The 27370-nt window shown below is 49.8% G+C and overlaps 2 protein-coding genes across 2 annotated transcripts in view; both read right to left on the minus strand.

Moving 5' to 3' along the window:
- Positions 1-18823, minus strand: LOC137802608 (nesprin-2-like). The gene is made up of 22 exons (XM_068600603.1): positions 18719-18823; positions 17642-17836; positions 16675-16785; positions 15300-15455; positions 14268-14426; positions 13039-13205; positions 8703-8865; positions 6851-7035; positions 6601-6751; positions 5863-6045; positions 5293-5430; positions 5015-5209; positions 3388-3733; positions 3082-3215; positions 2803-2932; positions 2400-2608; positions 2088-2315; positions 1864-1980; positions 1498-1689; positions 1308-1373; positions 936-967; positions 1-689 (listed from the first exon to the last, which is right to left on the minus strand). The coding sequence occupies exons 2-22, from the start codon at positions 17759-17761 to the stop codon at positions 479-481; spliced, it is 3393 nt and encodes a 1130-aa protein (XP_068456704.1). The 5' UTR covers positions 17762-17836; positions 18719-18823; the 3' UTR covers positions 1-478.
- The window catches only part of LOC137802379 (nesprin-2-like), a 17595-nt gene continuing 8319 nt past the window's right edge, over positions 18095-27370 (minus strand). The window contains exons 14-31 of the mRNA XM_068600182.1: positions 26753-26884; positions 26076-26332; positions 25263-25398; positions 24548-24805; positions 23360-23503; positions 22920-23096; positions 22672-22827; positions 22449-22580; positions 22189-22359; positions 21954-22087; positions 21611-21857; positions 21345-21527; positions 20774-20875; positions 20022-20176; positions 19774-19921; positions 19030-19124; positions 18719-18950; positions 18095-18118 (exon numbers count right to left, since the gene is read on the minus strand). Of these exons, the coding sequence (XP_068456283.1) occupies positions 18095-18118; positions 18719-18950; positions 19030-19124; positions 19774-19921; positions 20022-20176; positions 20774-20875; positions 21345-21527; positions 21611-21857; positions 21954-22087; positions 22189-22359; positions 22449-22580; positions 22672-22827; positions 22920-23096; positions 23360-23503; positions 24548-24805; positions 25263-25398; positions 26076-26332; positions 26753-26884 (2883 nt within the window). The remainder of the gene's footprint in view (positions 18119-18718; positions 18951-19029; positions 19125-19773; positions 19922-20021; positions 20177-20773; positions 20876-21344; positions 21528-21610; positions 21858-21953; positions 22088-22188; positions 22360-22448; positions 22581-22671; positions 22828-22919; positions 23097-23359; positions 23504-24547; positions 24806-25262; positions 25399-26075; positions 26333-26752; positions 26885-27370) is intronic.

Raw genomic sequence — 27370 nt, forward strand, 5'->3', positions numbered from 1 at the left:
TCATGTGGGCGGGGCATCATGTGGCCGGGGCATCATGTGGGCGGGGGCCCGTTGGTGTAGTGCATCATCATGTGGGCGGGGCATCATGTGGGCGGGCATCATGTGGGCGGGGCATCATGTGGGTGGGGGCCCATTGGTGTAGCACAGCATTGTGTGTGTGTGGAGCATTATGTGGGCGGGGCATCATGTGGGCAGGGCATCATGTGGGTGGGGGCCCATTGGTGTAGCACAGCATTGTGTGTGTGTGGAGCATTATGTGGGCGGGGCATCATGTGGGCAGGGCATTATGTGGGTGGGGCATCATGTGGGTGGGGCATCATGTGGGCGGGGCATCATGTGGCCGGGGCATCATGTGGGCGGGGGCCCGTTGGTGTAGTGCATCATCATGTGGGCGGGGCATCATGTGGGTTGGCATCATGTGGGCGGGGCATCATGTGGGCGGGGCATCATGTGGGTGGGGCATCATGTGGGCGGGGCATCATGTGGGCGGGGGCCCGTTGGTGTAGCGCAGCATGGGGTAGAAGGAGCGGGCGAAGTTGTTGGCCAGCGTGCAGCTGTGGCTGTCGTCCGTCAGCGGCACGAGGCAGACGAGCACCAGCAGCAGGAGGAAGAGCAGGTGGAGCGGGAAGGCGGCGCGCAGGACGCGCTGGAGGAACGGCCGGCGAGGGGGAGACGCCCGCCTCTCCTCCCTGAAGAGAGGGAAACCATTACTTCATGTCAGAGCTGCATCTCCAGCTCTTCCTCACACTGAGGTGACCCCACGCTAATAATAATAATAATAATAACTCTAATAATCCACTGAACCGTTCACCAGAACTACTTGACATTGTTCTATGAGAACAGAGAAGACATTTCATAAACTCCTCCGTTGTTTTTATGTTATTCGGAGAAACTAAACGTACAAAAAACATCATGCATGAATAAGTAAAACTCACCTTTTAGTCGCTGGTTGTTCAACAGAAGCCGCCTGCAGACACAAACACAACACAAGTTACTCACTAGTTCACCTTCAAAACACACAAGAGGACACATGTACTATGTAAGAAGTACTTAAAGTAAGAAGTACTCAAATAACAGGAAAATATTACTAACAATAATACGATGTTGCTGCTGCATTAATGTGTACGCTGCGGCTCTTTTTCCACATTTGTGTGGCTCCACATAGACAAAATACATTTTAAAGTTTGAGTTAAAGTTTAAGTTCATGTTTTAAAGTTAAAGTTCATGTTTTAAAGTTTAAGTTCATGTTTTAAAGTTTAAGTTCATGTTTTAAGGTGGCTTTAAGCAGAGTGAACCTTCAGGGTTACCGTGTGCAGCAGAAGAGGAGAGCCCAGTGTTCCCAGTCCAATGCTGTCCATCTCTGAGCTGGTTTCCTGAGACACAGACGACAAACCATCAGATTAAACCCAGAGGTCCGACGTTTAAAAAAAAAATGCAATACAAGGTTTTTCATAAATGTTAAATCTGCAGGGCCCCGTGAAGAGCCAGGCGGCATACCGCTCTCCCCGGCAGCGCGCTCAGCCCGGCGGACGCCTGGCGCAGCAGCAGCTGCAGCTTGTTGCCGATGACGTGCACCTTCTCCTTGGCCTCCAGGCGGTCCTCCCCCGTGGCCTCCAGGAGGAGCTGGGAGGAGATCTCCTGCAGCGAGGACACCTCCTGCTGGCGGCCGCGCAGCTCCTCCTGCAGCGCCTACAGGAAGGGGGCGACAGAGAGCACATTTTATTTTTCGAACCCTATTCCATGGAATGATCATTGTCCAATCAATTGTGTCGAAACGTGTGTATTTAAGTGTGATTAGGCCCCGCCCACAACGGGAGAGGACAGCAACCCAGAGCTAAAATCCATGTTTTAATGCTGACTCACCGTCAGCGCGTCTCGCTGCTGCAGAGACGTCGAGCGCTCGCCGGCGTTCACCACGGAGAGTTTGTCCTCCGCCTGAGAGAGCCAGAGCAGCAGAGAGTGAAGCGTCTCATGGAACTCCTGAAGAAGAGGAAGGAGAAGAAGAGGAAGAAGTCATTTAACCGTCCACGCGTCTGCACCTCGTCCTCCTCGTTGCTCGGCTTGTGCTCGCGGACCGGTCGTCCCACCTGACACCGCATGAGAGCGGCCTGCAGCCTCTCCTCCCAGCTCTGCAGGCCGCCGCAGGCCAGCGTCCAGCTGTGATTGGCTGAGCCGAGGGCGTCGCGCAGCTCCTGCAGCTCCTGCAGCTCCTGCATCTCCTGCAGCGCGGCGCCGTCGCCACGCAGGAAGTGGCGGCTGCTCAGGTTGACGGAGATCATCAGACACTTGTAGCTGTTGAAGGTTTTCTGCATCTCCTGGACAGAGAGAGGGAGGAGATGTGGTGAGGTTTTAATGTTTCAAGGTGTTTCTTCTTCTTCTCCTCGCGGCGCCTCCGTTACTTTCAGTTCCGCGATGTTGCGCTCGATGTCTCGGGTGCTGGTGGCCGGCGCGATGCTCTGCAGCCGCTGCAGCTCCGGCAGCACGCGGCCCAACCAGGAAGTGACGTCGCCGAGGTCGGAGTTCAGCTTCTGCCAGCGCTCCGGGTCCGGCTCCTCGTCCCCGACGCCGAACCTCTGCACCTGCAGCAGCTCCCAGCGCTCGATCACACCTGCAGAGGAATTTCAGAATTGAAAAAAAGTGAAATCACTATAGCCAAAAAGTGGTCAGCGAAATATTCGGAATCTTGACAGAGTTGTTTAAAACACAAACATTTGACCCAGAAAGAAAACTTAGTAGTTCTCACAGAAACTCCAACAGAGTGAGACCTCTCTCTCTCTCTTGTTGTGGATCTTTGTCGGGTACCTGTGCTGGTCTGCTTGTCCGCGGTGCCGCCGCTCAGACCCGGCTCCTCCAGGTCCTCCTCGTCGTTCAGGATCAGCTTCACTCGCTTCACGCTGTCGATGCTGCCGCTGCACTCCGACATGAGCTTAGCCTGACACACACACACACACACACACACACACACACACACACACACACACACACACACACACACACACACACACACACACACACACACACAGTTAGATGTCTTGAGAGGACGTCCTCCCGGAGCCCCTCGGTGTGTGTGTGAGTCCTTACGTAGCCCTGCTGGTGGAAGGCGGTACTGCCGGTGGGCGACGCGCCGCCGAGACCTCGGAGGATTTTTCGGGGAACTCGTTTCCGGTCCGAGGAGCCGGGCCGATGCCAGCTGGGCGGGTCGGTCATGGACTTCACTGAGGAGAGAGAGAGAGGGAAGGAAGGAAGGAAGGAGTTCAGCAACGGGGGGAAGAATAAGGAAGAGAGAAGAAATGGAGAGATGGGGCCAAAAAACAGACACACAGACAATTGTTACAGCGGTATGAAAGGGTTTGCGATGATGTCATCCAGCAGGTAGCGAGCGGTCACCTGACAGGGCGCTGAAGAAGCCGGCCTCGTCCTCGTCTTCCTCGTGTGAGGACGACCCCCCCACGTCCACCGTGTGGTCCCACTCCAGCGGGATGGAGTCCACGCTGACGGGCGTCTCCCTCCCCGAGCGCTCCCTGGGGGCCGCCAGCAGGCGGCAGGTGGCCCGCCGGCCGGCCGAGACTCCTCCCACCGCTGGAGGCTCTTCCTCCCCCTCTTCATCCTCCTCCTCCTCCTCGTTCCTCGCCTCCTCCCAGGAGGAAGTCCCGTTGGTGAGCGCCGCTGGGTCGTCCAGGTCCGACAACTCGCGCTCCTCCTCTTCCTCCTCCTCTTCTTCCTCCTGCAGGACCTTCAGGAGCAAAAGGTCCAAAAGATCAAAGACTTCAACTTTTTAATTCAGTCAAAAGTTTCTTTATATGACGAAGATGCCCCGCCCACTATTAATACTATTACTACTACTATTACTAATACTACTACTACTACTACTACTATTTCTAATACTATTACGACTACGATTTCTATTTCTACTACTACAACTACTATTATTATTTCTACTACTACTACTACTACTACTACTACTACTACTACTAATATTATTACTGGGACTATTACTAATACTAGTGTTTATACTAATTCTACTACTAATGCTACTAATAATAATACCATTATTACTACAATTACTACTACTTATATTATTACTAATACGACTATCATTAATACTATTACTGCCATTACTAGTAATACTACTATTAGCACTAATAATACTACTACTAATACAATCACTAATGTTACTACTACTATTACTACTACCTTTACTACTAATACTACTACCATTACTAGTACTACTTCTATTATTAATACTATTACTAGTACTACTACTACTAATACTACTAATATTATTACTACTCCTACTACCATTACTAGTACTACTATAATTATTTGTACTACTACTATTATTACTACTGCTACTAATATTACGACTACCATTACTAGTAATACTGTTACTACTACTGTTACTACTACTACCATTACGAGTACTTATACTACTACTACTACTACTATTAGTACTACTATTAATACCATTATAATTACTAATGCTACTACTAATATTATCACTACTACTACTACCACCACTACTACCACTACTACTACTACTACTACCACTACTACTACCACTACGACTACCACCACCACCACCAGCACCACCACCACCACCACCACCACTACTACTACTACTACGACTACCACCACCACCACCAGCACCACCACCACCACCACCACCACCACCACTACTACTACTACTACTACTACCACCACCACCACCAGCACCACCACCACCACCACCACCACTACTACTACTACTACGACTACCACCACCACCACCAGCACCACCACCACCACCACCACCACCACCACTACTACTACTACTACGACTACCACCACCACCACCAGCACCACCACCACCACCATCACCACCACTACTACTACTACTACTACCACCACCACCACCACTACTACCACTACTACTCCTACTATTACCACTACTATTACCACTACTACCACTACTACCACTACTAGTACTACTACTACTACTACTACCACCACCACCAGCACCAGCAGCTCCGCTCACCGGTCGGCGCAGCGTGAGCCGCTGGTGGAACCTCGCCACGCGTCCGAACACCTCCTGGCAGTACGCGTGCAGCTCCTGCAGCTCGTCCTCGATGAGCACGGCGTCCAGCGCGGCGCTCTTCTGGATCAGGTTCTCCCCGAACACGATGAGGGCGTCGATCTTGTTGGTGTTCAGGGTGATCTCCTGCTGGAAGCCCTGCAGGAGGAGAGAGGGGGGGGGGGGGCGGAGTCTGGTTCATGTGTATTATGGGATGTCGGCGGCCGTGGCAGCAGACTCACGTTGAGCTGCAGCATCTTGTCCTCCACGTCGCTCTGGGAGAAGTGCTCCACGTTGGTGAGCTGGAGGTCCATCTCCGTCAGCCAGACCAGGATGCCCTCACGCGAGCCCTCGAAGTCCTCCCTCTGGGAGGTGAAGTGCTGCAGGGAGACGCAGGAACAAGGGAGGTGAGCTCAGCTGCCGGGGAGCAGGTCAGTCATCGAGGTCAGGAACATGAACAGTTAGTCCTCATGAGTCCTCATGAGTCCTCATGAGGACTCTTGAGGACTCTTATGAAGATGCTCATGAGGACTAACTGTTCATGTCTTTTTAAGATGCTCATTAGAGTCCTCACAAGCGTCCTCACAAGCATCCTCATAAGCATCCTCATAAGCGTCCTCATAAGCGTCCTCACAAGCATCCTCACAAGCATCCTCACAAGCATCCTCATAAGCATCCTCACAAGCGTCCTCACAAGCATCCTCACAAGCGTCCTCACAAGCATCCTCATAAGCGTCCTCATAAGCATCCTCATAAGCATCCTCATAAGCATCCTCTTAAGGTAGTGGGGGTTTCTGGGTATTGTAGTTCACCTTGAGCCTGCGCAGCACGGACGCCACCCTCCTCTGCAGGCCGTCCCACCTCTGGTTCCCCTCGCGCACCAGGACCTTGAGCTTGCTGGCGGCGTCGGTCCGGTTCTCGCGGGCCAGCCGGCGGTACTGTTTGTTGACCAGCTCCAGCTGAGTCAGACGCTCGTGGACCTGCCGCTGGAACGCCTGGAGAGAGAGGAGAGAGGAGAGAGGAGAGAGGAGAGAGGAGAGGAAACACGAGTCACGACGCTGAGAAGCAAGTTCATGAAAACTTTAAAAGTTTTGTGCTTCACTTTTCGTGAAAGGGACAGTGAAGTGTGCTCGTGAATGGAGTTCAGTCTGCAGCGCTGAAGCTCTGGAAGTCACAGCATCTGTATCCAGGAGCTCACGGCGCTGTCCGAGGTGCTGAAGTAGACGGATTGAGACTTTTTGGATCTATAATATTCTCTCAAGGTTTATTAGAAACGTCCCAGATGAAGGGAAGACCACTTTTATACTTCACGACCATTCAAATTCATTCTTTGCATATTATTATACTCTTAATATACATTTAAGAGTCCATCACATGTCATTGTTATGACATTTTATTGTTGTAGATCAATGCAAACTAACAGAAACAAGTGCACTCTTCTTGTAACAATGCATAGTGGACGTTATACACTCAGTGAATCTGATTGGTCGCCTTCCCGCCCGGTATTCTGCCGAAAGTGAAAGAGAGAAGGAAAGAACTCGTCTCCTGACCTCGAACTTCTTGAGCTCCTCCTTGGCGCCGGTGTAGAGGACGTCGGCCGAGTCCGGCTGCGCCGCGGTGAGCTCGGCCGTCTTCAGCCAGTCTTCGAAGCGAGAGAAGTCGTCCAGGAACTTACACCAGAGCCGCCAGGTCTCCTCGATCCTGCAAGCAAATCATCAGATCACAACACCTCTCTGAGTATTCTTTATGAAACGTTCAACGGCGATGATTCTTAAAGGGGAGGTTTCGGCGCCCGCTCACCTCATCCTCCTCTCCATGGACATGGCGCAGATGTTCCTCCAGCGGCGGTCCAGGCTGCGCGTGGTCTGCTGGATGGAGTCGTTCTCGCCGTCGCAGCAGGCGTCGGCGTCGCGCAGCAGCACGTCGCAGAGCGTCAGCACCGACGCCACGCTGTCCGTGTGCTGCTCGATGTCCCGCTGCAGGTCCTGCAGGAGCAACCGGAGATCAGTCACCAGGCAGAGCTTTAACTCGTTAATGCAACAGCAGGCTTTGGAGGAAAGGCGGGGCTCTCAGTTTCCACAAGGCTGCAGGGAAAAAACATACATGATGTCTACGAGGAGAACACGCGTGTTCCACCACGTGTCTCTCTGCAGGAGCATCGCATGTCCTGCCACCAGTCTGGTTGCTTTATGTTTTATAAGCATCCTAACAAGTATTCATGAGCGTCCTCGTGAGCGTCCTCGTGAGCGTCCTCGTGAGCGTCCTCACGAGCAATCTCATGAGCGTCCTCACGAGCATCCTCATGAGCGTCCTCACGAGCATCCTCATGAGCGTCCTCACAAGCATCCTCATACGCGTCCTCGTGAGCATCCTCGTGAGCATCCTCATGAGCGTCCTCACGAGCATCCTCACGAGCGTCCTCACGAGCATCCTCATGAGCGTCCTCACAAGCATCCTCATACGCGTCCTCACGAGCATCCTCATGAGCGTCCTCACAAGCATCCTCATACGCGTCCTCATGAGCGTCCTCATGAGCGTCCTCATGAGCGTCCTCATGAGCGTCCTCATGAGCGTCCTTGTAAGCGACTGTGTGTCTCTGTGTGTCTCTGAGTGTGTGTGTGAGTGTGTGTGTGTGTGAGTGTGTGTGTGAGTGTGTGTGTGTGTGTGTGTGTGTGTGTGTGTGTGTGTGTGTGTGTGTGTGTGTGTGTGTGTGTGTGTGTGCAGCCCGACAGCACTTTTGTCGGCTCTCGTTTGTTCTCTCCGGGTTGCCACAGTGACAGATGAAAGCGTAAAGAGCTCCTCCACACAGGAAGTCATTTCAGCCGCCTATCACCTGCTAATGGAGAGAGAGAGAGAGAGAGAGAGAGAGAGAGAGAGAGAGAGAGAGAGAGAGAGAGAGAGAGAGAGAGAGAGAGAGAGCTGCAGACTTTTTTCTCCTGTTTTTTGGCTTTCACCGCAGGTCTGTGCTGCATTTTTCTTCCTCACTTTTACCAATTTCACTCTTGTTTTCTTTTCGGCCTGTCTGTCATACGTGTCTGCCTGTCTGTCATACGTGTCTGCCTGTCTGTCATACGTGTCTGCCCGTCTGTCATGAACAAACTCAGATTAGTGTCCCGGGCCGCCGGCTCTCGAGTGCATTTACCGTCTCTCGGCTCAGCGTGACGGCCGCCGCCTTCACAAATATGTCCTGAGATATTTTTTTCCGGACTCTGCGGCGAGCCTCACTCTCCTCGTCCTCGTGCTGCGGCTCGCGGCGGGGCGGCCGGCGAGTAAAAGGCTTTAAAGAGCCGCCGTGCACCACGAGCCAATGAGAGAAGCCGCTTCCTGGAGTCTCCATTCTGCGCCTGAAAGCTTTTTCTCGCCGTTACTTCACCTGGAAGACGCCTGAGCTCAGTCGGCGTAATCGAGGTATCAGGTCTCAGGAGGCCCGGGATCTAGAGCCTAAAAGCACATCTTTCTCTACTACACCTTGAATAAAGAAAGTTGAGCCGTCGTAGCACTTTAGTAGCACTTAAAAGGCACTTACTGATAGCAGTAATGAGCTTGCACTCATATTTTATACTATTTTTAAAGGATTGAAGAGTGACATTTGACCGGTTTTAAAACGCATGGCGCTCGCCGCCAAACAAGAAGCCGCCGCGTCTCCGCCCACCTGCTGCTCGGCCAGCTTCCTCTGGATCTCGTCGCCGTGGCAGACGCTGTAGACCACCGGCTCGGCCAGCTCGGCCTCGATGCGGGACAGCCACGTCCGCAGGCTGCTCATGTTCTTGTCGAGCTGCTGCACCGTCACCAGCGTCTCCTGCAGCTTCCTCACCCTGCGGACAGAAGGACCGACAAAAAGAAACCGTCACGTGACAGGAAGGGAGGTGTCGCTTGTGTGTCCGCCATCTTGCAACTCCGTCGGCGTCTGGTGCGCTGCAGCCACTGCCGAGGACAAGGGCGAAACCCTCGCGCATCTTTTCTTTTCTTATGAAAATACATTTCCACTTCTATTTTATAATATATACCTGTTCTACAGTACTGGTATCTGTCTGTTGTTTAGTATATGTATCTATTTGTATTGTTAACCTTTGTCTCTCTCACATAGTTTAGCTGAGGAGGTTAGCGGAAGGCTAAGCTAAACTGTTAGCAATATTTTTTAGCTCCATCTCCAAAATCAACACTTTCCCGAAGTCTTTCCTATGTTTAAATGTGACGGTTTGCGGCGTGAAGACGGGCGTCTCTGCACGGTGCAGACATGTGAGAGAGTGGAAACTGATCAACGCGGTGACATCACACAGCGGCGTCCACAGCGAGACTCCGTTAGCGCCACGCCGCGACTGTGACGCTAACGGAGTCTGGGAAGTGCTGCTGCCGCTCTCACGTCGTGACGGGCTGACCTACATCCAGCCCAGTTCAGCTCCCAGGCCAGTGACCTACAAACCAGTACACAATGCAGAGAGGGAGACGCGGCACCACAACGTGTGTGTGTGTGTGTGTGTGCGTGTGTGTCTCCTCACTATCTGAGGATGTCGGAGTAAACGGAGAGAGACATCAGAGCAGCATATCAAACATGCTGCTGCGATCGTGGACGGAGGGATGTGAGGCTCATTGCATCGACACACTCACACACACACACACACACACACACACACACACACACACACACACACACACACACACACACACACACACACCTGCCGTCCGAGCTGCCGCCTAAATTCCGACACGCACGAGGCGAGCGGATAGCAGTGAGTTTCCTCTGAGCGGCTCTGCGTGCGTCCTGCACCGACAAAAACCCGGCCCATCCCCCGCTGCTCCTGCTCCCTCCTCCTGCTCCTCCTCCTCCTCTTCCTCCTCCTCCTCTTTATCACAACAAAACACCCGATCTGCTCCCCTTCCTCCCCGCCTGCCTCCTGTGTCTGGATGAGGGTAAAAGGTACTCACGGGCTGCTGAGAGGAGGCTACTTCATGGACGACGGCTCGTCCGCTAGCTAGCACAACCCTCCACCCCTCCACCTCCATCCCTCCATCCCTCCACCTCTCCAATCCGCCCGTCTCCTCCTCCTCTTCCTCCCCCTCCCCTCCCTCTGAACATCTGGATGCAGAGGACACGGTTCACTCAAGGACAAACAGCAACAGGAGCTCCTTCCTGCAGCTAAATCATTTTCATTATCGATTCTTATTATTTGTACAATTAAAACCATTATTATTATTATTATTCAGTGTTAAATGTCCCACATCGTTCTCGCTTTTCCCCCTCTCTTCTTTTAAATATTCCTTCTCTTCTTGTCGTCAGTCTGAGTGTAAACATGCGAGTGTGATGAATATTATGCATTTTAAAAAGTAAGTTTTTTAACGTCAGTGATCAGTAAATCGGTGCAGGATTTCATTTTCACTCGCAAAATATATATTAAATTCCACTTTTGAAAGAAACAATTTGAAATTATGTTTTTTTTGTGCTAAAAATAAAATATTTGTTGAAGCACCAATCGTACATTTTGCTGTTTTCTCGTCTAAAATCGTCTATTTTTAAGTATCGCTTTGAGATGTAGAACTCCAAAGACTTTCACTGGGGCACAAAAGTTCATATCTAGGCTGTAAAACTCTAAATATCCTATAACAACAACAACAACAACAACAACAACAACAACCGGGTGCACGTTCCCGTTATTGTACCAGACCAACATGGCCGCCCCAGCGGGGGGGAAACCTCCATCTGCCTCCTTCCAGTTCAAATGAAGCGCCCGGAGAGAGCGAGTCACACGTCAACTAACAGAAAGAAAGAGGCTTCACACACACACACACACACACACACACACACACACACACACACACACACACGTGAGGACGTCGTCGTGATTAAGCAGCGACAAACAACACGACACTCAACAATGTGTGAAGCAGAACAGTGAGTCGTAAAAGACAAACATCTGCCCCGCGTGTCTTATTCAGACAATGAGAGGGAGGCCGAGGCCCCGCAGGCCGAGCCCCCATGCAGGCCGAGGGCCCCGCAGGCCGAGGGCCCCGCAGCACAAAGGCTGGTGTCAGCAGCTGGCAGCTGCTGGCGGTGACGGAGCACCGGTTTGTTTTGGGGGACAAAGGCGAGCGGCGGCGGCCAGAGTCAACCCGCTACTGAGTTTAGAGACGCAGACAAAAGCACAGAGTCGTCACTGACTCTGAGTCAGCTGCACCTCATCACCAGAGAAAGGGAGGGAGGGAGGGAGAGACCTCAATGGAGAGCACTAGTCCAGCAACCAGGAAGTGCATCGGTTTGCACTTCCTGTTTTCTCGTCTGCCAGTCAATGGGTTTTAATCTTAGAACTCTGAAGTAAAGTCTGAGTTCAACACAAGCTGAAGACGTTTGAACGTCTAGTTCTCCGATACCAAACCGCTCAGTGAACGCACCGCTTTTTTTAGCGGCTAGCCTCTTACCTCTGAGGGTTGAGTTCACGCTTCAGAAATCACAAATGTGGAGTTCATTTGGGACTATTTCAAGATTATCTCGCTGAAAAAACATTTAAGTATCAAAAACATTTTGATTGACACGGAACACTATTCATTCACCTTGCGAAGTACAACATCCATACAATGTAGCACGTTAATACAATGTAGCACGTTAATACAATGTAGCACGTCGTTACAATGTAGCGTGTCGTTACAATGTGGCGTGTAACAGTGTGACGACACACACATTCCATCACACACTGGAGGCTCGTGCCTCAGCAGCGGCTCATTAACCGGCTTAGCCTCGATACGCCGGTCAGCCCTGAGGGGGGGCGGGTGGAGGATCACTGGGTCCGCTCTCCACTCGGGTCCCCCCTGTTGTTTAAGACACGCTCAGACTCTCCGTCATTGTTCGCTGTGACGTGAGGTCCTGTTTCCTCACTCGGGTCCAAGGACACGTTTTTAAATGCCTCCGTCCACATTTTAAAGGAGCCTTCCAGTCAGTGAGAACGAGGAGATTCCCAGAGATCACCGGATGTCCCGTACAGAGATGTTTCTCAAATCAATCCATGGAGGTTTTTACTTTTTTTACCACCAATAAAAGTAGCGTATATCATTCGATAGTGTCCATACACAAGTACGAGCTACTTCAGGCTGTCTTTCTGCATATTTAATGCATGAATGATCATTTGTAGTCGAGATCCTTAAAGGAAACATTTCTTTATGCTAACACGGGTGATGCTAACACGGGTGATGCTAACGCGAGTGAGCCTGAGGACAGCCGGAGCCACCGGGGTCACTAAGCAGCCACCATATGGCCGATGTAAGTCATTCCCATGGAGGATAAGTCCCCTCCACCCCCCTCCTCCTCCACCCCGACTGCTTTAACCCATCTGGCTCCATGAAGCCGTCCACGAGGATGATAAAGTCATAAAGTAATAATTACTCTGCTGCTCCAGCAAAGTTAAGAAGAAGAAAAAAGAGAGCAAAGAGTTTACATGATGAACTTTGTGACAGAATCAAATCATGAGATTCAAACTAACAACAAAAGCAACAGTCAGGTTTAATGTGTGTCCACCGCTACTGGGCCGGTGGATCCCCGATGGGTTCACGTCCCAGCAGCAAAGCGTTCAGCAGCATTGCAATGAGATTTGTGGATTAATATTAATGTCGCTCTCTATCCTCCGTCGGCTCTGATGAGTTTTTCCATGTTAATCTGCAGGAGAACACAACAGCTGTGCACACGGACGACACGGGTTCAGCTGCTGCAGGGGTCAAAACAGCCTCAGAACGAGGGAATAAACCACGGGTTTCATGGGAAATGGAGTCTTAAAATAGAAAAGCATGATTATAAAACGTGACTTTAGACCAACGAGAAGGACGCACCAACAAATATCAGGACATAATCTTGTCCCACTCAGCTGCGCTTGGGGCAGAATGCTAATGTTGCTATGCTATCCATCCCACGACCAACACCTCTGTGACCAGGACATGTGAGGACCAGTCTCTCTGTGTGAACTCCCTCCTCTGGGTAACCTCTGACCCGAGTGCTGGGGTCCTACCTGGCCTCGATGTGGTCGAACAGGTGCTGCCAGCGCTCGTTGACGTCCTCCAGCTTCTCGCTGACCTCCGTCTCCTTCGCCCCGCTGCTGGCCGTGATCAGCTGTTCGCCCAGCTGCCGCAGGTGCGTTTTGTTCTCGCTGAACAAGTTCATCTCCTCCATGCAGTCCTGACGGGGAGGAGGAAGAGGAGGAGGAGGAGGAAGAAGAAGAAGGTCACGTTTTCAACATCTTAAACTACAAATGTAAGCGTTTATCTGAGGGATTTTATTAGTACACTAACATTTTATCATAAAAAAACAAACACAGAATCTTAAAGAGCGCCTTCACGCCTCGTGAAAGGTTTTGCTTCATAAAAGCTACAAATGTTTTTACTAGAATTACTAAAACCATTAACTTGATTTATATGTATCTGCGCTGCAGGCAACGCTCACGACGACTTATGACTCTGGAAGTTTGCCAGAAAGTAAAACACAACTCCTGCCTGTGTGTGTCTGTGTGTGTGTGTGTGTGTGTGTGTGTGTGTGTGTGTGTGTGTGTGTGTGTGTGTGTGTGTGTGTGTGTCCGGAGCAGGAGACACTAGATTTAAAGCTTCAGTCCCTGAAAAGGTTCAAACAATAGGCAAGAAATAACAGCAGCCGTGAGTCTGACACACAAAACAACAGCTGCTCTGTGGAACCAGGAGGTCGAGGGTTCAGTCCTCACAGAGCGGGATGAAACACACATAATATATATATATATATGTATATATATATATATATATATATATATATATATATATATATATATATATATATATATATATATATATATATAATTTTTTAATGAATTTTTTAAATTATTTTTAATTTACTCTGTCTCCTGTGTGTACTTTACCTCTTCACTGTGGGACTAATAAAGGAAAATATAAATATATAAATATATATATATTTTTATATATATATATATATATAAATATATATAAATATCTTCTTTTAGTAATTCTATATAATTCTATATATATATATATATATATATATATATATATATATATATATATATATATATATATATATATATGCACACACACACTCAGCGTTCATACACATTTTTATCTCTACTTTATGGCTGAAAATAGAAGGATATAACTAATACTGATTTTTCTACACATACATAATGATAAACGGTGATAAACTACTTCTCTCTCTGCTGGCTGTGTCGTCGTTTTCGACCAATCAGTGAGCGCCTCCTACCTTCTTGAGCTTCTCCACCATCTCCTCCACGTTGAGGTCGGCGTTGTGCTCCACCTTGCTCTCCATCTGCGTCAGCCACTCCACCAGCTCCTGGTTCTTCTGGTTGAAGAGCAGCCAGGCGCTCAGCCGCTCGGCCACTTCCTGCTTACGCAGAGACACCTGGAGAAGAGAGGCTTTACTGCCACCACACGTCTGCTACCAGAGGATCTCCATGAGCTTTCACCAAGGTTCATGACTTTAAACCACATCAGCACCGCAGTAAAAGTGATAAAATGTCATATTTAAACCAACAATGAGGACTTAAAGCACACAGTAAACCTTACATGACACAATGAGAGACAATAGTTTACTATCCAACTTTCACACATTGTAGTCGCAGCTATGGGAGCTATGGGAGCAATTCAGGGGTTAAGTGTCTTGCTCAAGGACACATCGACGCTGGCTAGTGGGGGATTGAACCACCGATCCTCTGATTGAAGGACGACCCCTCTCACCACAGTCGCCCCAAATATTTACGTCGCTTTGAAAACAAAAGCTCAGCGAAACAGGACGTCACGTTTTTTGTTGTGCACCTGTCGCCTCGCCTCCTCTCTCCTCGCCTCCTCTCCTTCTCTCCTTTGTTAGCACCTGCCGTGGGCAAGGACAAGGAGACGAGGAAAGGAGTGGAGGCTGTATAAAACTGTGAATTGGGAGATGACAGCAAGGATTTACACCTTAGCACAGAGAGCAGGAACAAGCTCCCCTCCCCCGGAGCCATTTCAACACACCAGCTCTTCTCCCATCACCATCTGTTCCCCACAATGACCCTCACACACACACACACACACACACACACACACACACACACACACACACACACACACACACAAACACACACACACACACCTGTTGCTCTCTCCAGTCTCACAAGATTTACTCGCTCAACTTCCCTCTAGTGACCACAGAGCAGAGCCCTCAAGAGAAAACTTTCATCTCAAAGTCTGGTTTAAACCGGACTTGAGCTCAAAGTCTGGCTTTAGGGCGGAGTCTCACCTTGAGGCAGAGCTCCTCCCACTGGCAGTGCAGGTGCTCCACCTGCTCCTGCAGCAGCAGGACGTCGTCGGCGATGATGTACTGGGACAGGTCGGTCTTCATGGCGCTCAGCTCCGTCAGGCTCTCCGCCCAGTCCTCCAGCGGGTCCTCGTTCTCCTGCATAGCAGAGCGCAGCGTCAGGGACCCTCAATGCTCGCTCTCTCTCTCTCTCTCTCTCTCTCTCTCTCTCTCTCTCTCTCTCTCTCTCTCTCTCTCTCTCTCTCTCAGCCCGTGTCCACGCCCAGAGAGAGGATTAAGGGCCACCGGGGGAGGGGGAGGTGAGAGAGGAGCAGGGAGGGGATTGAGGGAGGGGGGGAGGGGGGCGGGGTCAGAGAGGGTGAGTTTCAAACCTTGGCTTTGGCAAAACAAATCAAATGTGTTATATGACAGTGTTATTGTTGTTATTGTTGTTATTAGAGGCCTCAATGTGTCCTGATGACCTGCTGACCTCCATCTTGACCCCGCTGTCTGAGCACGAGGCGACAAGAAAGCCTCTGTCTGTCTGTGATGGTTTTTATATTTAATGAAGAGTATTTATTATTTATTCATGATGTTAATTACCATGAAAACTTACATGCAGATGATCTTGTGACATATGGATCGATAGATTAGATCCTCCTGGATTATCATACATATTTATATATATATATATATTTTTTTGTATTATCTATCTTCCTACCTTCCTACCTCACTATCTTCCTACCTACCTTCCTTCCTTCCTATGTACCTTCCTACCTACCTTCCTTCTTTCCTTCCTTCCTACCTTCCTTCCTTCCTATGTACCTTCCTACCTACCTTCCTTCTTTCCTTCCTTCCTACCTTCCTTCCTTCCTATGTACCTTCCTACCTACCTTCCTTCTTTCCTTCCTTCCTTCCTACCTTATTTCCTTCCTATCTACCTTCCTACCAACCTTCCTACTTACCTACCTACCTCGTTGTCTTCCTACCTACCTTTCTTTCTTCCTTCCTTCCTTCCTACTTACCTTCCTTCTTTCCTACCAACCTTCCTACCTACCTACCTCATTATCTTCCTACCTTCCTACCTACCTTCCTTCCTTCCTATGTACCTACCTACCTTCCTTCCTTCATTCATTCCTATCTACCTACCTACCTAGATACCTTCCTTCCTTCCTTCCTTCCTTCCAATCTACCTACCTACCTAGCTACATACCTTCCTTCCTACCTTCCTATCTATCTACTTTCCTTTACCTTTATCTCTCTCCCTCTCTCTCTCTCTCTCTCTCTCTCTCTAGTCAGTTGCTCCACCTTTAGCTCCACCCACTGAGGTCTCCCTCAGCCAATGAGAGCTCCTCCTCTGGGTGTTTTGCAGACGCACCTTGTTGTGTTCCTCGTCGTCCGGCTCCGGCGCCGTCTGGCTCATCCTGGTCTTGGCGTCCTGCAGCCGCAGCGCGCCGCCCGCCAGCCCGACCTCGCAGCGCCGCCACTTCTGAGACACGACACACAGCGACACATGTTGAAGACTCGCCGATCAGGCGGATCAATCGACGCTCCTGATCGGCTGATTGGCTGATTGTCTGTGAGCGCAGGGCCGTTACTCTGCTTTGTCTGCGAGCGGCTGAACGCAGATTGGATTAACTCCCTGCTGTCAGAGGCTAAAGGGGACGGATTACTGCACGGAGCCGACAGGGGCCCAGAGTACCAGGGGCCCCTCTGGGCTTCACCTACAAAGATGTCACTCAACATGACCACAAAGAGACACAAAGAGGCACGAAATGACCAAAAAGAAACACAAAATAAACACAAAGACAGAAAATATCAACAAAGAGACACTAAATGACCAAAAAGAGACACAAAATAAACACAAAGAGACACTAAATGACCAAAATAGATACAAAACAACCACGAAGAGACACAAAAAGATACATAGAGACACACAAAAACACCAAATAACCACAAAGGGACACAAAACTACCACAAAGAGACACAAAAACACAAAAAATAACCACAAAGAGACACAAAACAACCACAAAGAGACACAAAAAGACAAAAAATAACCACAAAAAAGATACAAAATAACCACAAAGGGACACATTCACTAAAAAGAGACACAAAAAGACGACAGAGTGATCTAATCAGCTCCAAAAACAAGACAAAGAGACGCAGGACGACTTTAAAAACTTTCCGAAAACAACCTCAGAGTGACACAACATGACCACAAAGAGACTTAAAACTACGACAGAGACACACAAAAAGACACAAAGAGACACAACATGACCACAAAGAGACTTAAAACTACAACAGAGACACACAAAAACACCACATCCAGCTGGAGAGCAGCGTACCTCCACCACGGCCCCGGTGAGCTCCGCCCGGCGTCCCAGCATGCCGTGCAGCTGGTCCCACTCCTCCTGCAGGCCGCTCAGCTCCGTCTGCAGCTGCGTCTGCGTCTGCTCGTCGGCCATGGAGAAGAGCTGCCGGCCGACCTCCAGCGTGTGGATGAAGCCGCACTGATGCCGCTGGAACAGCTGCTCCGTGTGCTGGAGGAGGAAGGAGGAAGGAGAGGAGGAGAGGAGGAGGAAGGAGGAAGGAGAGGAGGAGAGGAGAGAGGAGAGGAGGAAGGGAACACGGTGAGCTGTGGTCTCCTCAGTGAAGACTGGTCTCAGTGTGTCGTATCCTCACTCACACGTCGCTTTAAATCTCATCTACTCTTATCAGGCTAATCAATGAAGCAGAAAGGAAGCTCTCCTCCTCTTCCTCCTCCTCTTCCTCTTCCTCCTCTCTTCATGTAAATGTCATCAGTCGGTTTTGTTCGAGCGCCTCTGGAAACCAGATTAAAACTCTTTCTTTAAGGTCTGAGAAGAATTGTTTTACTTCAGTTGTTGAACTTTGATCTCTGAAACATCTTCATCATCATCCTCTTCGTTCTCTCTTCATAACACACACATAGTTCATTCATTCATTCATAAACATGGATCAAATAACAGAAATAACCTTTTTTTTTTGATTTCATGACGCAATGTGTGCAATGAGGAAGATCTCAGGGAGAAAATAAGGATAAATATATAAAAAAACTCATTTTTATTCATAATCTTTAAACTAAAAAAAAAATCTGGTTGAATTTAAGATCAAACAGGACAATAAATCAAAACCTTCAGGCTGAAATTAAGTATTTTTATCCATAAAGTGATTCCCTTATGCATTATTTATTGTATAATAATGTTAATTGATGCAGTTAGTCCTTGGACATTCTTTAAGCTCACACTTTGCTTTTTTTGCACTTTAATTCATAAATTATTTCGCTTTACTGTTTGTTTATGTGTATTTATTCAGTATTTTGCCTTTCTGATATTTCTTGTGTCTCATGTGTGAGTTGCTCGCCGCCCTCGGGGATAAATAAAGTACACATCTGTTGTCGCTACCTGGAGGTCCAGCAGGAGGCGCCGCAGCTGCTGCAGGCTGCAGTGGGCGGGGCCGGCGGGGGGGAGGAGCCTCCGGGCGTCCGACAGGAAGCCCCGCAGCTTCCGCAGGCCGCGGTCGTACAGGTGCCAGTGCTTCACCAGCCCGTCCACCAGGCAGCGCCGCTGCTCGGCCCGCCGCACCGCGCCCTGCCAGTGCTCCCGCAGCCGGGCCAGCTTCAGGAGGAAGTCGCTCCTGAGGGGGACACATTTGCATATTTAGCCCCGCCCCCCTCCTCTCTCTTTATGACGCCAGGGGGCGGGCTCTCCCTCACCTGTCCTCCACCTCTCCTCTCTGCAGCAGCTGCAGCGCCTCAGTGATGACGGAGTGAAGGATCTGATGGCCGGAGGACAGCTCGGCCTGGAACCGCTGGAGCAGCAGGGACATGGAACCACAGGAGTTTTAACTAATTATGCCTCTTTTACAAGAGTTTAAACCACTTTTACAGGAGTTTAAACCACTTTTACAGGAATTTAACCAATGAAACCACTTTTACAGGAGTTTTCTATGACTATAAACCAATTTTTCATGACTTTAAACCAAATAAACCAAATTCCCATGACTTTAAAAGACATTTTTATGACTTTAAACAAATGAAACCACATTTACATGGCTTTTCTATGACTTTAAACCAATTTTTCATGATTTTAAACCAATTTTTCATGATTTCAAACCAATTTTCCATGACTTTGAACCAATTTTTCATGATTTTAAACACATTTTTCATGACTTTAAACCAATTTTTCATGATTTCAAACCATTTTTCCATGATCAAACATCATGTGAAATGTGTGTGTAAACAGTAAAAAGTGATAAAATGTAGTATTTAAACTAACAATGAGGATTCAAAACATACAGTAAACCTTAAATGACTCAATAGTTTGATTAAAAGAATAAACATTTATATAGATGTCTGTATGCTGCTGATATTTTGAGCCTCTTTCTTTTAAAAGCAGATTCATTATTTATAACTAAATGACCGTCATGAACACATGAATATGACACATTTACACGTTACCTGGTGCGTGCGGAGCTGCTGCCTGAGGCCGGCGTACGAGCCGGACACGTCCACCGCCAGCCCGTCCTCCATCCTCTGCAGGAAGCTCATCCAGCTCTCACACTGCTGCTGGAAGCTCTGCCGCCTCAGGGCCTCCGCCTGCAGCTCACTGCACACACACACACACACACACACACACACAACGCTGTGAGACAACAACTCTTCAAACTCAAATGCATTCTGGGTAAAAAAAGAAAGCAGGATCCGACCTGCAGGCCTCCTCGGCGGCAGCGGAGGCGTCGGCCCAGCGCCGGTTGAGGTGCCGCAGTCGGCGCGCGGCGGCGTCGCCCAGCGTCAGAACGCAGCTCTGCTCGTTCAGCACGTCCAGGTCAGCCGCCGCGCCGCTGAGCTGCAGGAGGCCAGCCTGCACGCACACAAGGACACACACAAGGACACACACAAGGTCACGACACTGCACGCCACACACACGCTCCACTCGTCCTTCTCCACTCGTTCTTCTGCCTTTTCTCCTCTCAGCTGGAGACAAACTCCTGAGAGATCCTTCAATAATTATAATTATCATTAATTCTGCAAAGAAATATCGTCCTTTTAACACGTCTCTGGCTCTAAATATGAATTTTTCTTTAACTCATTCTTGAAAGTCGGTCAGCTGGGAGCGTAAAATACAACTACATTTAAATTCGGGTGTGAAGTCCGTTTAAGAGCTCACAAAAAGAAATAGATTTACAATTACAGTAAGACTGAAAATGATAAAATGTGCTGATTTGTAATTGATATGATAATTTAGCATCTTTATGTGAGACGTTGAGAAACTGGAATCACAAAACTCTTCATAAAAAAGTTGATTTGTAAAAATAAATCTCGTTCAAATTGCTCCAAAAAACTCTTATTTTGAAACATTTTCCATCAACAAGACATAACTAAGGAGTCCAGACGTCTCTCTCTGCGTGTTGAAAGCCTCTCTCGCCCAGCGGTACCTGAACGCCCCGTGCCGGCTCACCTGGTCGGCGGTCCGAGCCTCCGCCCGCTGCTCCAGCTGCTCCACCTGCTGCTCCAGCGCCGCCAGCACGTCTTCAAACTCCTGCAGCCGGCCGAGCTCCTCCTGCAGCGAGACACAGGACACGCCGTCTGGTCAAAGGTCAAAGGTCACTGACACTCGGGTTAGAAGAGGCACGAGTCACGGAGCACACAGAGGACGTCCTGGAGCCGTGACGAGGGGTGTAAACAACAACAACAACAACAACATGGCGGCCGATGTCGGGCGGTCAGTTACAGACACGGAGCGCAGATTCACACGCAGTGATGATGTATTTATACATATAAATACAATAAAAACAGTTGTTTTCTTCGTCATGTTTCATGCAGCAGTGTTGTGCCAATACGTTTGTATGTATTGATATAGTTAACACAATAACAACACAATTACAAGACAATGAAACAATAATTTACATCGTGAGAGTTGAACACTCGAAGGCTTAAAGAGCAGAAAGGAGACTCAAACGCTGCCTTCAGGTGTCACAGCTCCCTGATCCTCCGTCTATAAATAGCCTCTTTGCTCAGCGGTGACGTACCTGCAGCTGGCTCCGCCTCCTCCCCAGCGTCTGGCTGAGCTCCTGGACGCCGCGGGACAACAGCCGGCTCTCCGATTGGACGAGAGCGGCGGCCGGAGGCTCCAGGCGGGCGACTAAGTCCCCGCAGGCGTTCAGCAGCTCCTGCAGGTCGGCCTGCAGGGAGTCGGTCCTCTGCAGGAGGCTCTGGGGCAGAGAGGAGGGGGAGGAGTCAGAGAGGAGGGGGAGGAGTCAGAGGGTCTAGACAGGATTCAGCAGACTCGTCTCACCGTCCACTTCCTGTCTCTCCTCACCTGGACGTGGAGCAGCTGGTCGGCGACGCGCCGCACCGCGTCCTCGTCTGCGGCCGCTCCGCTCGCCGCCGCCGCCGCCGCCGCCGCCGCCTCGCCGTCGCTCTTCAGCGTCTGCAGCCGGAGGGACGAAGACGCCGCCAGCCGGCCGAAGGCCTCCCACAGCGGCAGGACGGCCCGGCTCCACAGGAGCCGACGGTTCAATGCCGCGCTCACCGCCGTCCAGCTGGAGGACGATGGAGGGAGAGGAGTGAGACGGTTGTGTGTGACGAGTGTGTTGCTCGTGTGTTGTGTGTGTGTGTGTGTGTGTTGTGCGTCTCACCTGTCTCTCAGTCGGTCCATCTCTCCCGTGAGCTCGTCTGCAGCAGCAGCTCTGACGGCGTCCTGCAGGCAGGAGGCGCTCTGCTTTAGCTCCTCCCACTCCGCCTCTGAAGCCTCCGTCTCCTCCTCAAGAAGCTGCAGCCGAGAAACCAGAAACATTAGAAGCTTTTTCCACTCCATCCCTACAAACACAAGCTCCTCCTCCTCTTCCTCCTCTTCCTCCTCCTCCTCCTCACCTGCAGCTCTGCGTGCAGCGCTCTGTGCGCCTGCAGGCAAAGCGCAGGGCCGCTGTGGCGATCCAGCGCCTGCGCCGTCCTCGCCGTCCTTAGCGCCGCGCGACTCAGTCGCCGCCGCACGTCGTCCCACAGCCGCTGGACCTCCGTCAGCCGCTGCTGCACCGAGGCATGCTGGGAAAGAGCAGACAGGAAGTTCCACCAACAATAAACACCGAGGAAAAACAAAGTTAAAGCCCGGCAGACGAGGCCGAGTCCTTTACCCGCCGCGAGAGCGCCGCGCAGGCCCGTATGGATTCATCCAGCCGGGCGATGAAGTCGCAGCTGCTGCGCTGGGCTCCGCCCCTCAGCTCCTGGAGCGCTGCGCACTTCTGTCCGATCTTCTCCTCCAGATCCTGAAGGAACACAGAAAACAAGGAGGTGGAACGTGCTCCTCTGCTCCGTGACGCCGGACCCTGAAGCTGCAGCCGCCGGGTTCCTGCAGACCTGAACGGCGCCGACGCTCCGCTGCAGATGCGTCCGGCTGCCGGGCGTCTGGGCCGAGTCCATCCAGAGGTTCTGCTCCGCCGTCCAGCTGTTGATCTGCTGCAGGCGGGCCTCCCGCTCCGCTCTGCTCCTCAGCTGCTGCTCCGCCTCCTGCAGCTGAACAACAACAACAACAACAACAACAGGTCAGAGTGTATTCCAGCAGTCGTGATGCAGATGAGTCGACCTCGAGCGTCTCGTGTTCCGACCTGAGCGCCGATCGCTCCCTGCAGGCCGAGCCACCGACGGTTGAGGCGGCCCTGCTCCTCCGCGAACCGGTTGTGTTCGCCGCGCCCCCTCTGGCCGTCCTCGGTACTGCACGTCTGCAACGGCTGGCTCACATAGTCCAGCGTGGGCAGACGGGCCGACATCTCTGTCCGGCACTCCTGAGGGAAGAAAAGGTCACGAGAGTCACACCAGCTCACCAAGACTGCACTTAAAGTTAGTGCACTTAAAGTTAGTAGACTTAAAGTTAGTGTACTAAAAGTTACTACACTAAAAGTTACTGTACTAAAAGTTAGTGCACTTAAAGTTAGTTCACTTTAAAGTTACTGCACTTTAAAGTTACTGCACTTAAAGTTAGTGCACTTAAAGTTAGTGCACTTAAAGTTAGTGCACTAGAGTTGGAGCCCTCCACGCTCTCCTCTACCTCGCAGTGTTTCAGGAGCTCTCGCAGCTCGTTGGTGGACGAGGAGGTTCGGCTGCGACGCTCCTGCAGACGAGACTCTGCAGCCTCCAGCCAGACCTGCAGCTCCAGCAGCGCCTCCTGCTGGCTGCACGTCTTCATCCATCGCTGAGGAGGAGGAGGAGGAGGAGGAGGAGGCAACACATTACATACTTCTTCAACAAGCACTTTTTGTACTCCTCAAAGAAAATGAAATAAATGTAATTAGTCTGAATATCAGGTGTTTGTGACGCAGGAGCCTGCACACATCTGGACTACTGTCACGTTTAAAGATGAAGATATTTATTTTAAAATTGTGTCTTTACTTGTTAATATGTGAGCGGCGAGTGAGAGGGTGAGAGTAGTGGGCGAGGGAGGAGAGAGAGAGAAGAGGATGAATCAGAAGAGTAGACAAGAGATAAGAAAGACGATGAGAGAGGAAGAGGAAGAGGAGGAAGAGAGGAGGGTTAGAAGATGGGACGAGAGAGAAAGAGGAGAACCAGACAGAAAGACACACACACACACACACACACACACACAGACACACACACACACACATACACACACAGACACACACACACACACAGGCAGAATGGTTTCACACCAATAAGGGCGAGAAGAGTCCTCGGGGCGTCTTTGTGCCGCACGGCGGGGATCTTTCAAACTAATTAGAGACAGGAAGGAAGACTGAGCGCTGCACGCTGCACATGCGGCACAGAGGAGCCAACATACGAACACGTTTTCATATTTAGAGACACGCGCGGGCAAAAAACTACATTTTAATTGGTATTTACATTAAAGTAATACAGTAAAAAGTCAATAAACCTTCATAAAAAGTAGGAGAAGCCAAGAAAAACTCATCTATTGTAGGTGAGAATTACTAATTTAAATAATCCACAGCTCTGAAACACTATATTGAAATCAAAGCTATGGAAGTCACAAGCTACGGTGGCTGAGAAGTGTCAAACAAAGCAGGAAAGTGATGCGGTGAGTGAAACGGGCCGACGTCGTTGCAGGAGAGCGTCGTGCACGCTGGTCGGACGGGTTCTGACCTCATGCGCACGCTGGGAACCGATCGGGATCGCAAACATCGAGGCGGCCATGTTTTTTTTAGGGCCGCGGCCTCTCTGCAAGACGTATTTGCAGACGGGCTTTTGCGTGCGTTCCCCTCACCGTGTGCAGAGCGTGTTGGGCGGCGGGGGCGTCGGCCAGCAGAGCCGCCCAGTCCAGCTCCACCCGTCTGAGCCGGGAGGAGACGGAGCCGAGGTCTGGGTCCGAAGGCCGTGAAGCCTCCTTGTCCACTGCGTCCTCCTTGTCCTCCTTGTCGTCCTCGTCCTCCTTGTCCTCGCCCCTCAGCTCAACCAGCCGGGTTCCAGCACAGATGACCGCCGCCTTCAGTCCGGACCGAGCCTCCAACTCTTTGGTCAAAGTCTGAAGAGAGAAATGTTTTTTTTGTCTCCTGTTCCGCCGGCTGGTCTGTGTACGGTTTCACGGGATCGCTGCCAGAATATCGAACATTCCCGACTCACTTTGCAGCTTTTTTTTCTACATTTACATGCACAGGAGTGCGGTCAAGAAGAATACACATCGTCAGTGTGTAGAGACTGTGACTACACACTAGTTTAGAGGTCTAGACGCTCTAATTTTCTCTCTCTCTCTCTCTCTCAACGATACAATACACCTATATATACAATATACCTCCTAAATTGAGAGGAACTTGCTTGAAGCTGATGTTGTTTATTACAAAAATGCAAAAAAAAAACACACTTGGCACTTAGAAAGCAAAGAGAGAGTAGTCGTTTGATTAAACTTTAAACGTTGTGATGTTTAGGAGTGTGTGGAGGTTTAAATGAGGTCTTCACATGAGAGTAAAGCGTCTGCTGCTCACCACACACTGCAGGAAGCCGTCACGCCATTGGTCGACATCCGTCTCCTCCCCAGAGACCGAGAGACGACTGCATCTGTCAATCAGCTCTCTGGCCCCGCCCATCCACTCGGCCAGCGCCGCGCAGTCATGAAAAAACCTGTTTAATGATAAAAAACATCTTGTTTTAACGAATTGTTTTTAATATGTATAAATATTCACAACTATGTACATTTATTTGGACTTTAACATCCTTATCAAGGGTTTTATTAGATTTTATTATTAATAGTAAATTTATTTAATTCTAATTTAAGTCTGCAACAAGTCTAATTTATTATTTTCAACCTGAATAACATGTCAATGTAATATTTTTACATTATTTAATTTATGTATTGTAAAATGTATTTAAATTTTTTAATTTTAATAAAAAAAATATGGGATGTATAATATCTAATATATATTAGACTTTAACATCAAAATCAAGTGTTTCTATTAGATTTTATTAATAATAGTAATTTAAATTTTTCTGCAACAAGTCTGATTTATTATTTTCAACTGTCTAAAATTAAATATTTTTACACCATTTAATTTATGTATCGTAACATGTATTTGAATAATAGTTTATTTTAATTAAAAAAGCATATATGGGATGTATAATATCTAATATATTACACTTTAACATCAAGTGTTTCTATTAGATTCTCTTATAAAAAGGTAAACATTATCAAAATGATCGTATATGACTAATTTATTATGGTTATATTGAACATTTCAATAAAAATAAAAAGTTCAACAAACCTGTTCGTCTAAATGTTTTTACTTCTTTCGTTTCCTCACCTGCTGCTCAGCTTCCTGTTCCTGTCTGCGTTGGTGTGTTTGTGCTCCAGCTTCCTGTGCAGGCCTCTCCACCTGGCCTCCAGCTGTCTGGTGGCCACGCCCACTCCTCCACAGCCCGCCCCCTGCAGCCAGAGCCCCGCCTCCACCTGGCCAGTGGCCACGCCCACTCCCCCACAGCCGGCCCCCTGCAGCCAGAGCCCCGCCTCCAGCATCCGGCTGAAGCGCGCCTCGTTCCCCTCCAGAGCGCCACGCTGCTCCTGTCAGAGAGACACAACGTTACGTCTTCACCTCCGTCCCTAAACACACACAGACACACACAGACACACACTCCAGGAGAATGAGAGACACATCTTTAATCCCGCTGCCACACAACGTGAACCAGAGTGAATCCAACCTGGACGTCTCCGCTCGGCTAATAACTGGCATCCGAGCGGAGGAACATCATGTTCCCCTCCAGAAAACAACCCGCTCGCTTGTATTTAATTGAGCCAATTAGGTTTTTGGAGTGCGACGCACAAAGTAGAGCACGGAGAGCGCACAAAGCTTTCCAAATGAGCAGAAATGGAACATTTTGAAACGCGCCGCGTCCTCCATCTCCGGTCGGCGGCTCGTTGGTGAATCTCAATCATCCCCGGAGCGTCTGAGAGAACACGAGTATTGTTAATCAGAGAAAGCACCTGGTAGACAGAGAGCTCCTGGGATATCTGCTCCTCAGGGTCGCCCCCCTGGTGCATCTTGGGAGATGAAGTCTCGATGGCTCTCAGCAGGGAGTCCGCCCAGGCGCTGTCCTCCTCCCACTGGGACCACGTCTGAGAGGACGGAGAGACGGCGGCGGTCAGAGGAGACGAGTATTAAACTTCTACTGTAAAATGTGCTACTTTTTTTTTTTTTTTCTCAACTTTGACTCGTGCCGCTTAAATATTAGAGCGGCTAATTTGTGAATTTTCTAAATTTAGCAGGAGTAGCAGAGACATAAAGTACAAGATTCACGTGAAATATTCCCAAACCCCCTTTAGAGCGATCCCACTGTAAAACTCGCCAGCTAGCGAGCGCCAGCTAGCGAGCGCCAGCTAGCGAGCGCCAGCTAGCGAACGAGCGCCAGCTAGCGAGCGCCAGCTAGCGAGCGCCAGCTAGCGAACGAGCGCCAGCTACCGAACGAACGCCAGCTAGCGAGCGGGGAGCTAGCGCTGACAACACTGCTGTTTACTTGAGCTCAAACAGTGCAGCCACAAAGTCTGAGCGCTAGCTAGCTAGTAGCTAGCTGTTTACTAGCTAACTAGCTAGTAAACAGCTGT

This window comes from Clinocottus analis, unplaced genomic scaffold, assembly GCF_023055335.1.
Source record: "Clinocottus analis isolate CAN_PGR_092001 unplaced genomic scaffold, fCliAna1.0.p SCAF_5, whole genome shotgun sequence".
NCBI classification, from domain to species: Eukaryota; Metazoa; Chordata; class Actinopteri; order Perciformes; family Cottidae; genus Clinocottus; species Clinocottus analis.